At 44.9% G+C, this 12,861-nt stretch overlaps 1 protein-coding gene across 1 annotated transcript; it reads right to left on the reverse strand.

Annotated features, from left to right (window-relative positions):
• Positions 1-287: 287 nt before the first annotated feature.
• LOC131269319 (tyramine/octopamine receptor-like) lies at positions 288-12,105 on the reverse strand. The gene is made up of 5 exons (XM_058271671.1): positions 12,076-12,105; positions 5,813-5,824; positions 5,584-5,742; positions 2,286-2,964; positions 288-2,243 (listed from the first exon to the last, which is right to left on the reverse strand). Exons 1-5 carry the CDS (start codon positions 12,103-12,105, stop codon positions 1,879-1,881), a joined length of 1,245 nt encoding a protein of 414 aa, XP_058127654.1. The 3' UTR covers positions 288-1,878.
• Between the last annotated feature and the right edge of the window lie 756 nt (positions 12,106-12,861).

Here is a 12,861-nt window from a genome sequence, read left to right on the forward strand (position 1 = left end):
GATATATAGCCTAACCGCACACGCTCCTCGCACTAAACCACCCATGTTATGTACAGACGGACGCGTTTGACGTTCGATAGGTTGGCACGCTTTGATAACGCGACCGTTCGAACACGGACGAACGAACGATCGGGTAGCGCTGGCCCCTTTTTTTAATACCGGTATTTACCAACTATTAGTCATTAATTTTTACACATTGTTTTACCTTGCCCCCTTTTCCCCACCCGGCACTCACTGCCAAACCTCATCTCCCTCCCCCACCCCCACCCGAAACCCTTCGCGCTACTGCAACGTTCCCGGTTTGGCCGTTTAGTTGGTTGCGGAGAACACAAAGATTCGAATCGATCCGCGACGAACTCAACCCGTGTCTGTAGACGGCAAACAAACGTCATACTAACGGCACCCGTCCAAACATCCAAACCCCCATTTTAAGGTGCATCGTTTGCGAACGGAGAAGTGTGGGTGAACGCTTGCTCTCAACGAGAGTCAGCCAAGCTAAACTGAACAACAAACATGTTAATGGCTCGTTTTTAAAACTTCCAACCGGTTTTATCAAACCTAAACCGAAGCGGCCATCGGTGAACGTGTTCGCGCTTCCCCATGCATCGACCCCTTCGACCTTTTCCTCCTTACAGCTAAGCCCTCTACCCCGTGTCGCATTAAATTTATCAAATCTACCACTGTTTTGGTTTTGTTTTTCGTCGTTCTGCTATAGCTTCTTTGTTATACAATTTATCCCATTTGTTTGCTTCTGTATCGTGTCGGATACAAGTCGTATTATTATTACTCTGCCTCGACGAACCTTTTGGTGTGAGTGTGTGTCTAGTTTCTGTTTTGTTTACCTTTAAGTTGTTGCTTTCAGTGTATGGTGACGGACTGGATGAAGAATGCTGTAACATTTGCACTCGGATAAAGTTAGCTAGTTAGCCTCTCGACCCTCCGACCTGCCTAGTAATGCATATGTTACGTACGTATATGCGCAAGTATATATATATATATATAGCTGTAGAAAGTGGTTGATGCCTTCGTCTTATTCATACCCTACTCATATATCTGTATATGTATATTTATATATGTACGTGTGTGTATATAGATACTATATGCTGGATAAAGAAACACGAAAAACACGTAGACTTCGTACCGCCTCCCACCGTTTTTTCTTCTTCTCTTCTCTTCATTCACGTTGGGTGCATGCAGTCAGTTAGAATTGTTTCTATATTAGTGTCTGCTGTGTTGTGTTCACCTTTGTTAGCTCTTTTCGGCTTAATAGTTTCTCCTTAACGCTAGTAGGTTTGCTTTTATTTCTTTGTTTGCTTTCTTTGCTGCTTACTTCCTGTTTAATCTGTTCGTACCGAGAGAAGGGTTTTGGTGCATGGTGCTTCTCCTTCGTTTTGCATTCGTTTTGGATTGCATTGTGTTTGTTTTTGTTTTTTGTTTACTCTTGTGGTTTTTTGTTTTTATTTTAGTTATTTGTTGTTTGCTGTTTTGGTTGTTTGTCATTTTCGTTCTCCTTTCCCAATACGCATCATTATTATCGCCGACCGATGGGGTTGAACGGATTGGTGGGTAAGTACACACACACACACACACGCACGCGCACTCGCGTAGCAAAATGTTACGCGCAACACACGACCACAGGAGAGACTCGCCACCGACACCCGGTGCGAGGTGGGAGTTTGGGAAAAAGGAGTGCATGCTGGTGGGAGGGGGGGTGGGGGAGGGGTTGGGTGGTGGGGGTGTGGCCTACGGTGGCGCGTGCTATCATCGCATGTAGCCGCCCCGGTAGCCGCCGCCGAGCTGTGCGCCGCCGATTGCCCGCTCCGTAGCCTTCTCGATGCTACGGGAGACGCAGCGATAGCAGCACACGTACGCTAAACATCACTTGAACAGGATGCGCCGGAAGGCGCGCCGGAAGTCCTTGTTGAAGATGGTGTAGATGGCCGGGTTGAGCGCGGAGTTCATGTAGCCGAGCCAGAAGGCGAGCGAGAAGGCGCTCTCCGGGATGCTGCAGTTCGGGCAGATGGGGACGAGGATGTAGAGGAAGAAGAAGGGCAGCCAGCAGGCGATGAAGCTGCCCATGATCAGCCCGAGGATGAGCGTGGCGCGCTTCTCCTTCTTGCGCGCGATGCGCCGCTTCTCCTTCTCCGGGTCGCGCGGCTTCGGCTTCGGCAGGGCCGGTTCCATCTCGCTGCAGGTGCTGTCCGTCTGCTTGCTGGCGATCAGCTGCGAGATGGCCTGCTGCCCTCCGACCGGCGTACACCCGCCCCCGTCGTGCCCCGCCCCACCGCCGCCGCCTCCCGCACCTCCTCCTCCACCGCCGTCGTGGGCACCCGAGCCGAGCATCGGTTGGGTGCAGTTGTTGCCCCGACCACCGCCAGCCTGGCGCGCCTTCGCCTTGCCCTTGCCGAAGATGGGCTGGCAGAGGCGGAACTTGAGCGGCTTCACCACCGCGCACCGGCTGATGACGCCCGAGTCCGAGCTGGACGGGTCGAACTCGCTCACCATGTCCGTGTCGATGCCGACCGAGAGCGCCCGGTTGCGGGCGACGGCCGAAGGTGAGACGGCCAGCTCGGACGAGATGCCGTTGTTGCTGGTCCGCTGCTGCTGCTGCTGCTGCTGCTGTAGGGGCGCCTTCAGCGTGTCCTTGGGCTCGAGCGGCGGATGGCTGGAGGCCGCGGCCACCAGCCCGTGATTGTCCTGTTCGGCCGTGCCCGCCTCGCTCGTCGACATGTCGGACGCGAAGTCGCACGTCACCACCGGGATGGGCATCGGGGAGGCGCCCGACCCCGCCACGAGCCCCCGCGGGGGCGGCTCTATCGTCGCTATCTGGGTCGAGCCGGTGCTCCCGGGGTGGTGGTGCGGGGCCGCCGGGTGCTGGTGCACCGCGGATTGATTGTTATTGTTAGAGGCACTGGGAAGTGATGGCATCGGGACGGTGCCGGCGTTGCGGGTGAAGCTCGTGTCCTGCGCGGAGACGGGGTGGGAATAGAAGCGGACAATTCAAGACTCTGGCGAGGGGACTTTATTAAAATATGAATAAAACAAAGGGTTTGCCATGGAAACTTCGTGATTTGACATAGCCGACAATTTGCGAAACGATATGAAAATGAGATGATAAAAAACTTATAATTTATCAAATTGAGGTAATGTACAGTGTAATCGTATAACGGAACACCGGCATCAGTGGTTGGAATGTTTCCAAGTGGTACTGGAACAGTGCACGCCAGCTCTAGAAGTTTGCAATCTATTATCGGAATCCCACACAACACGAAGTCGTATAGTTGTTGTATCAATTGAATGCCATATTAGTATATTTCGAATCGGAATCGCATTGTGCATAGTAGTAAGTATAGTTTACAGAGGCCTTGGGCCGTGTGGCTTCTTTCGCCTCTTTAAAGCATTGTGCATTGACAATGTACGAACAATAGACAGCTTTTGTTGCATATGACGATTAAGAATGTTACACGATTTTCTTTATGCATACGTATAAATGAACGACTAATGTACAGCTAATACATATCGTAAATCGTATATGATGCTGGCTTAGAAAACTATACGACTGAACATCCACTCCATCGAAAATATACGACTGAAACTCCACTTTTGTACGTATAGGCATTATTTTAGCATCATATACGATTCAATCATATTGCGTTGAAGTACGATTATTTCAAGTTGATATACGATTTACATACATATGTGTTGTGTGGAATGTTCCATACATTGCCTTTAGGTATACAACTCTTTCGTAGAGCATTGCAAAGAGAGATGTGAAGTTCTGTAGGGTTCTGTGGAACCCTTCATATGTCATGTTTCAACAAGTCATCATTGGGTCGGTAAAAAGTTATCGAAATGGTACAGCAAACGCAAAAATTACATAAACATTCAGTTGAATTTTTCTTGATGTTAACTTGTTGAAACATGACATTTGTTCCATAGAACCATACATAAATCTCTAAATCTCTACGCGAGTTCTACAGAGATAAATTGCCTTACCTCCAGGCAATGTATGCAACATTCCGTCATTTGATTGCAGACTTCCAGAGCTGCTATGTACTATTCCAGTACCACTTTGAAACATTCCACCGACTGATTGAAGTGTTCTATTATATGAATCTTTGTTTTTAATTTGTACTTTATTTTGAAGTACAGAGGTTTTGAACTTCTTGGTCATTCGTCTCTTCATTATATGTAGGTACAGTAACTGACAGGATAAAGTGCATACCTACAATTTTTTTTATTATCGCTCAATATGTTTTACTTAATCCAACACTACACACATATTTTGTAACTTGTTTAACAAATTCTTTATGAGATCCACCCTTTCAGACTAATGGAACATTCATACATGTATGACCATCTGTTTAATTTATGTTTGGTTGTGAATATATATGTTACATATTTTATATGATATATATGTCATACATTAAAGTAATTCATGCAAAGTAATTCATGTGAGTACAATTCAAAGTGAAGTGAAGCTTGCCAGCAATAGTTTGGATTAAGAAAAACATACTGATCAAAAAATCTCCAGGCGGGCACTTTGTCCTGCTGGTCACTGTATATGTACGTAAATTGTCTTATCGTTGTTCAATTGAATTGACACAATGTTTCGGTTATCATAAATTCCAAGGTGGCGTTATGTTTACCCTTCAAATCGCTCGTTGCGATTCAACTTTCGGAGTAAGCTTAGAGGCGGCACATCTACTATCTTGACGCTGCCTGTCAAAACCTCGTATTAAAGTTAAACAAAGTACTAGAAAAAAAGGCGAGAAAATTGCCAGCGGGTTCGAGATCTTACAATGTTTTCGACTCCCGGCTCAAGAAATGGTTGTTGCTTCCACTCACAAATGCCAATTTAAACTCACATTCACCATTCAATTCAAAGTTTACTATCTAAATCGAATCAAACACAATATTCAGTTTGACAGCAGATTTGGTAACCGAAATCTAGCGAAATGTGTTCTATTTTATTTTCGTTATTGTTTTAGTGTTGCGACAGAAGTTCTGATGCCTGAGAGGAAGAGATCCGACATGATAAATTTGACGTTTAGCTAGAAAAGTTAGATGTTGAATTGACTGGTGAATGTGTACTTGAAGCTAGAAGCTGGAGACTTGAAACAACAGCCAAATGTCGAAGTGGATCCAAATACAGTTTATCGGTATTAGAAACGACTTCTGCCGAGCCTTTGCAGATACAAAACGACGCGATCTGAGTGTTGTTTACTTTTTAATTATGGCAGAGTGTGTCGAGAAAGCAGAGAAGCCGCGTCGTTATCTCGTAATGATCTCGAATATCTATCAGAAGGCATAGTGGGATACCATGTTTGGAAGCAGATGACAGCTGTTATAATTAATCTAGTAATTCTGTTGGTAAACAGAAGGATGCATTCCCCGGGAGATTCCGAGATTCTGCAAAAATTCTACTGAAGTCCCTTTTTAATTTATTCTTTCTGTTGATACCATACTCTTTGGTACCAGGTGAAGAGGAAGGCAACGCCTGCCAGCTAAACCTTAGCAATTTCATTTCGCAAAGCATATACACATAACTGTACCACCAAGCTAAAATTTTCTGTGGCTTACCTGCTCGCTCGGTGGCTTCAGTGGTTTCTTGCGAATGCCCCGACGGGCGCGCGCCTTGGCCGCGAAGTAGATCCGGATGTAGACAAACACCATGATGCAGCTGGGGATGTAGAACGAACCGAGCGCCGAGTACAGCACGTATCCGATGTCTTCGCTCAGCTGGAATGAAGGTTGCAAGAAGGGAGAAGGAGGTTAGGTGTGTGCGTCGTGCTGGAAACCAAGCTTATACCAAGTTGACCAGCTTTATTTGGAAACGTAAACCGTGGGTATAAATCAGATACAGAGCCAAGGGCGCCAATAGGTGCTGGTTTCTTCAGTCAGTGTCAGTCAAAGGACACTTCTTCTGCGTCTCCAGGACGAGGATCTACTGCTGTACGGCTTTTGAATGCAGAATTGCAAAGCCCTCAACCAGGCAAAGTTTAGAAATGGTACCAGAGAAGTCTTACATAGGACGTAAATGGAAACAACTGCGATGAGCTGATGGATAAACTTACGGCGCTCGTTTCATTACGTTTGCGCTTTCAGAATCTTCCAAGTCCTTCAGTATTCATCCCACAACTCTTTTGAAGTGAATTGAAACAGACACTAAACGGGTGGTTAATCTCAGAGGTCTGCCGTTTGCCGTACCGGGGGGGTTGTCGGTATTGTTGACGTATTTTTAAATGAGCATGAGGTTGAGGGGTTTGCATCGCTCGCAATTGAAGTGGTCCGGTAATGGTTATCCCACACCCACAGGACGTGCCTTGCTTCGGGGCGGGGTCCATGCCGACAACTTGCATGGACGTGCCATGGATGCAGCATTCGGAGACCCTTTTTGCCGGACAATGCCGAGCTGCCTGCCGGGGTTAGGAATTCGAGACGAGTCTAGCATTTGTCATGCGAGCCATGCCCCCGACGGTACCCTGAAGGGGTTCCCCGAAACGGGGATGAGCCGGTGGAATGTCCTGATTGTGGAGTCGCCCTACCGCTTTTAAGGCAGCACTGTCCTCAGCATATGTGCTGTGCATGATTTGACACTGATAAATTCCCACCTCGTCCGAGCGTCATCGGTTGGGAAGCGCCAGCGGACATTTTAGGCCGCAACCATCGTCGTCCGTGTCGCTCATTCCCCTGAAGACACTATCCCCGGACGTCGGTTGTTGTGGTCGCAGCCGGCAACAAGAATCGCTCACTCTCTATTCATTTATTCTACTTTCGTTCGAGTGGAGGCAAATGTCAAAACAACGCATACACTCACATCCCGGGGTCGTTTTGGGAGACGAACCGTCGCTCCTTTCGACACCGTCCGACATTCTCGGACCTCCTCCCGGGGAAGGTTTGCAGGAACGGCAACTCATTTGCCGAAATGTTTGCAGTTCATGTTCGGTTCGGAAAGGATTAGGGCCTCGGAAAACGCCTGAAGCTGCGGCAGTGTGGACGATTTTCCTAGAAAAGATCCGAGCCTCTGTTGCGCCACGGCATACGCACGGGCTCGCACGACGGAATCCGGTGGAGATAATTTGTCAATGCAAACGATGTGAACTGAGCGGCTTCGGCGTTGGGGAACGAAGCCGCTGGGAGGGACTAAGAGAATCCTCCGAATGTGTTTACGAGAACTTCAAATGGGCGTCCAAATGAACATACATACACTGCACGGCGCAAGCTGGAGTTTCCAAGATGGAGGAAGGCTCGGGCAAGGAACCGGGTTCGGCGAGAAAGTGTACAGAAGCCGGCCACAACAAATGATAGATGCCGCAGCAGCTGGGGACGCGACATAAGCTACCCAGCAACGGATTTCGACCGGCTTTCGCCACCATAATGAACTGATTCAGTGTTCGAGGCCACCGACCTTCGCCTACCATCCGGAGCTCCCACCCCGAGGCACGTCATTGCGCTGTTTAAGGTTGCGTTTTGAGTGATTGTTGAGGGATTTATTGTGTGGTCTAGGCTCACAAACATGACGGATGTTGTGAAGATTGCGTCGACCTCCCGAGGCCCGAATGCGAAAAGGTAGCCGGCACGCATCCGAGAACGAGACATTCGCACGCGAGCACACTTGATGACTTCTTTCAGAGGCCCCTCAATTTATATTATTAAGGAAAATAATCATCCCGCCGCATACCAGAGACACGTGCACACACGCATCCACACAAGCGCCCGGGTCATACAAAGCAGCCGGGCTTTTGTTGTGGCAGGGCAAGCTGGCGCATGTGTGCGAGACTCCATGCGAGGTTTTTCGGGCTGCGCACAGTGGGCCCGAGTTGTGTATAATGTGCTTCAGAAGGATGCTTTTCTATTGAATAATCCAAACATTTGACGCCTACTGTCACCCTTCATTAGACATTTCCAAAAGAAATTTGTATCTCGAAAAAGCAATTCTGCTCGAAAAACTGCTCGAGTGATTGAAAATTCTTTAAATTTTGTTTCAGTCGGCTTCGGCCCATACAAAAATGAGGAGTATTTTTGTTCGCGCTGAGGATGTTTGAGAGAAACCTTTAGGAAATGTGTAGTGGAATATTTCGTGAAACAAACATTATTAAAACAAATTTGTTTAAATTGTTCAATGTTCAAGCACTATAATCACTAGCACTAGCACTATAAAGAAGGATTATCAATATTCAAATTCCAATCAAACCATTCCAATTTATTCAAAAAATCAAATTTGATTGTGAACTTAATGAGTGGAACTTGTCTTAAAGGCGATCATGTGATTACAAATTTCAGTGAAACGTTTTTCGAACTTCAAACCATCTTCTATAACTCTCCTGAAAATGTCCACTTCGGATCGGCCAACTATTACAATACCACCTTTGGTTTCGACAACTCCACAAAGCAACCCTTTTGTTGTTGACATCTTTTGACATTCTCGTCAAAATCAACTGTTTTGCTATTTTGTAGTGTTTATTTATCGTTTTCGCACATATTTGATTAGATTTGATTATTTTCTTAGGCGCTGTGCCGTGTTTTATCAAACAGTGTGAAGAATCTTGAAGATCAGAGCCAATAAGCTCGTTGAAAGTTACCAGTCGATGTTGCTCTCATGTATCGCTGGTCTTACAATCATTATGCTTTGGATTTTGGTTGTTATAGAGCACGAACAGTTGATTTCGTTCATGATTTAAGTAAAAACGGTTTAGTATTAACATTATTAAATTATTATTACTTATTCTATCTTTTTAAATTCTTCAAAATGTCTAATTTCTTTTACCATTGCAGTTTGTATTTATTTCTTTCTGTTTCCAATAAATCTTTGTATTCAATCTGGAAGCTGTCAATACCCTACGGTGTGATAACACACCCTCCTCTTTCGATGCAAACCTCACTTATAGGTCTGTTCGGTTGACATCTTTTGCAAGATTGTTTATATACTAAATGCAACGTTGCGAAGTTGACGAGAAAAACACTAATATTTGCCATTTTATGATTATTCATTTATTTATTATTAATTAATTTATTTATGTGAACATTAACAATTTATTAATTGCACCATTGGGTAAATATTATGTCTATGTATTTAAAAGGATGGAAATTTAGATCACATCCAACGAGTACAGGACGGAGTGAATTGTGACCTCCGAAACTCGGTAGGTGGCCCACCGTGCGATCGCGCGAACGCTCGATTCCCGACCAATTTTGTAATTCCCTTTTTACCAGTGACGAGTGCTTCTAACGCTAATCTCAGCCACCATCACGAACTTCGCGCCACTCGAAGGTGCTTGCTTCCTTTCGGCAGCATTTTGCGAATAAATATCTAGGCAGATGGAAACGGTTTTCCCGGCTAGATTAGTACCGAAAGCCGTCGTTGCTAGGATTAATCGAAGAGCAGCGGGGCTGCTGGTTTTCGTTAACTGTGCTACCTTTCCAGCGTTTGGTTTTCCTTGCCGTTTCCTTCAACTTGAAATTGAAATTGTGCAGAAAAGTTTGCATCGGCAAGGCGCGCGCCCGCGAAAAAGGGGTGGATTTTTCCAATGCGAAACGAAAATTAATGCTATCGAATTATAACGATTTGTCTGGCCAGGTGGCACGGGATCTCTGTAAAGGTAAAGGATGGCGTGAAAAATTTCCTTCGCCGTTCGGAGCGGCGCAGCAAACAAGATAAATAAAATTAAATCCACGTGCCATCCCGGTTTTGGGAACACCGCCTGCTTCGGCTTCGCGTTGTAAGCGAACGGTCTCCTCTCTTGCCCTGCTGCACAACCAAAACCGAGCCCATCGCGGCCGCGTGGGTCTAATTGGTTCAAACCAATTTGTATGATTAGCCCCATCGGCATCCTGCTGACCGTGAACGGTGCACAAGAAGCGCAAGAGGAGGAGGAGGATGAGGAGAAGGAGAGAAGGAGGAGGTTGCTAATAATGGAAAAGTGTGAACGCGGTGGTGAACGGAAACGATGATGCGGACGATGATGATGATGATGATGAAATCTAAGATAATTGATTAGTGGGAAGTGGTGGCGTGTTAATTCGTTTTTCATTGATTGGTGTGAGAGAGGAGGTGAAAACGGGGGGGGGCAGGATGAAGGTGGGGAACAGGAAGCGGCGCAGCATCATCTTCGTAAAGCTCATAAGCGGTAGTGAACGTGATGGTGAGGTTTTTTTTCTTTTCCCTTCCCAGGTAAAACACAGGTGCGGCCTAACGAAACGCTTTCTGCTCATTTTTGGTCTAAAACATAGAAAAACAAAAACTAAAACAACTCACAACATATCTCCTAGTTACAAAACAGGTGGCGAAAACATTGCTACAATCGAGCAAAACCGTGCGAAAGCAATTTGCTTACTGTGAATGGATAAAAGAGATTTTATTCTCCATTCTATTTTATTTTAAAAGATATAATATTCATGGCAGAATACTTTATTAATATTCTATTCTTATTTTTTATTCGTCTTCTTCTTCTTATTCTTCGCCGAGGATTTACACCACTATTGCTATTAAATCCAGCTTCCTGGGCGTTCGCAAGCTAATCTGGTGACATAGACCTCTGTTAATGTTAAAGGACCGGCTGCTAAAGCCATATATCCTTTCCATTTTTTTCCTTTGTATATTCCTTTTGGTATATCCTGTTTTATTATCCCTTTTATTCGTCGGGCTTTAAGGCCATATATCCTTTTTTATTCGTCGTTGTTGTCTAATTCACGTGTTTTCGGTTTTTGTACTCACTTGCCAAGATAATGTGGGACAGAAAAGTTGCAAAAAACGTCAACATGAGTGAATTTGTTATGGGAAATATACTGCGTTCATTATATTGTTGATAATTGAGGTTAAAACCCCAACCTCAGACCATTTGGTATTGATTTTTCCTTGTTGAATTTGTGTACAATTCATAATGAACTGTTGAAAAAGAGTAAATTTTTATCAGTTTCCAATCAGCTGAATTACTGAAGATTGATTGAAGAACGCAACTGGACAATCATTGAATGAACTTTCCACGTTAAGTCATGTTATTTTTGGATTAGCTATGATGAACTATCAATTTCTTTATTTGTTTAAGAAAGTTTAGGAGGTTTTTACGGAAAAGTTATCGAGAGCGAGCTAATTTACCAATATTTTCATTGAAAATCGTAAAAATCCAGCCGGTCGTATAGCAACTGGGCAGAGTGTATAAAATTAAGAAATGTTATATTCTTCTGGAACAAGTAAAATGAATCAAGAAGAACAAAATATATGGTTGATGATATAAAAACCAGCCATATTCAACACAAAACATTAAATTTGTCGTTTTATATCTATTATACACATCTATTCTTCATAAACGCTATTATGATGTTTAAAATTCGCTCTAATCTATATTTTTACCAACTTGCTTACTGTTGCTGAAACGTAAACAAACTGTACTTTAATAAGAAGATGACCGGGAAATATATACCTAATTATATACACTCTTTTGTCGTAGTCTGTCTTAGCTTGTTTCTCGGTGAATTTCAAATGTAGAAGCGCCAATTAACAAGTGACTAAAACAACTTCGTGCGCTATGTTGAAATTGGACAAATTGGACACATATTTATGGACCGGGAAACCTTTGTCGCATAAGTTCTGGTACGTTTGTTTTGCAGACACTGAGCTACTTTAGTTTACGCTTCGTTAGAGATCCTGGGAAACACTACTATTCTTGCTGCTGAATGTAGCAAAAGGTGGAATTTTTCTACTGAGATGTGAGTCTTTAATGTACTGTTAAAACAAGAAAGAGGAAGCTACCAACTGAATGAATCGCTTTAACTAATTCATCCCCATTGCATAACCTACGCCAGTTTTCGTTCCGAAGAAAACGGCCTAGTAGACATCTGATTTATTTTCCACCCCTTTTCCAGCTGGAAAATAAAACCTGAAATCTGAGAGTGTAAGGTACTATGCAGCATTGTACGTGCTTGTGTCTCTGCTGTCGTGCCGGATGGGTAGAAGCGCTTCCTGGAAATAATAAAAGCGAAACAAAACCGCTTCCGAAAATTTCCAAGCAGCTCGCTTCGGCGGGACTATTTTCGGTAGTGCCAATCCTCTAGTGTGTGTGTGTGTGTGCTAACCGAGTCGATGTAGGGTTGGTGCTTTGTCATCTTGCGGTGATCCCCTCCCCCCCCCCCCCCCCCCCCCAGGTCGGAAAACCCCCCCCCCCCCCCAGGTCGGAAAACTGGTCACTATCGCCCCGGAGCGGCGGGGATGGTGGGAAAATTTAATTAAAACTACTACTGGACTGTTATTTTCGTCGCGTGAAAACGAACCTCCGCTCCATTGAGCGTATTTCTGAGTGTGTGTGTGTGTGTGTGTGTGTACGCGCTGGTGGTGTGCGAAGAGTTTATCACTAAAATGCAGCCTCCGTTACGTTTGTACATAATTAACAGTCTGCAAGCGGTGCAGTCGGCATTAGTAGTGTTCAACAAGTTTAAGCCACCGAACAGGCACGTCAGCCGTGCAGCCGCCATTTTCCCACCATTTTCCTTCTCGACACCGAAGCACCAATGCGAAAGAGTACCCGAGCTTCGGGTCTTATTAATTTAATTTGCTCGTAATCTCCTGCAACATTCCTTGCACCGAATGTGGGTTGAATGTTTAAATATTGAACGCGGACAAGAAGTATTAAAATCAACAACAATCAATTCGCCGTCGCTAAAACGACAACCGACTTAACTCCACGCCGACTCCGACACTGCCCTCTCTCTCTCTCCTCCCCTCCGTTCTTTTGAAGGGCCGGGAAGGGGGTGAAAAATGTGTACAGTTAAAATTTCATGGCATTTTTCCAAAAAACCTTTGCCTCGCGCCGAGTGTGAGACGTAATTGATTTAAATTCCATTATAATTATACCGTCGTTCGGT

This window comes from Anopheles coustani, chromosome X, assembly GCF_943734705.1.
Source record: "Anopheles coustani chromosome X, idAnoCousDA_361_x.2, whole genome shotgun sequence".
NCBI classification, from domain to species: Eukaryota; Metazoa; Arthropoda; class Insecta; order Diptera; family Culicidae; genus Anopheles; species Anopheles coustani.

Bases quoted from the DNA above. Each gene is read 5' to 3' on its own strand.
- LOC131269319 (XM_058271671.1), bottom strand. From the start codon at position 12,105: ATGACAAAGCACCAACCCTACATCGACTCG. The intron at 2,965-5,583 runs GTAAGCCACAGA...GTCTCCGCGCAG, and splicing joins TGAAGCCACCGAGCGAGCAG to GACACGAGCTTCACCCGCAA. The intron at 2,244-2,285 runs GTGGGGCGGGGC...CGCCGGTCGGAG, and splicing joins AGGTGCGGGAGGCGGCGGCG to GGCAGCAGGCCATCTCGCAG.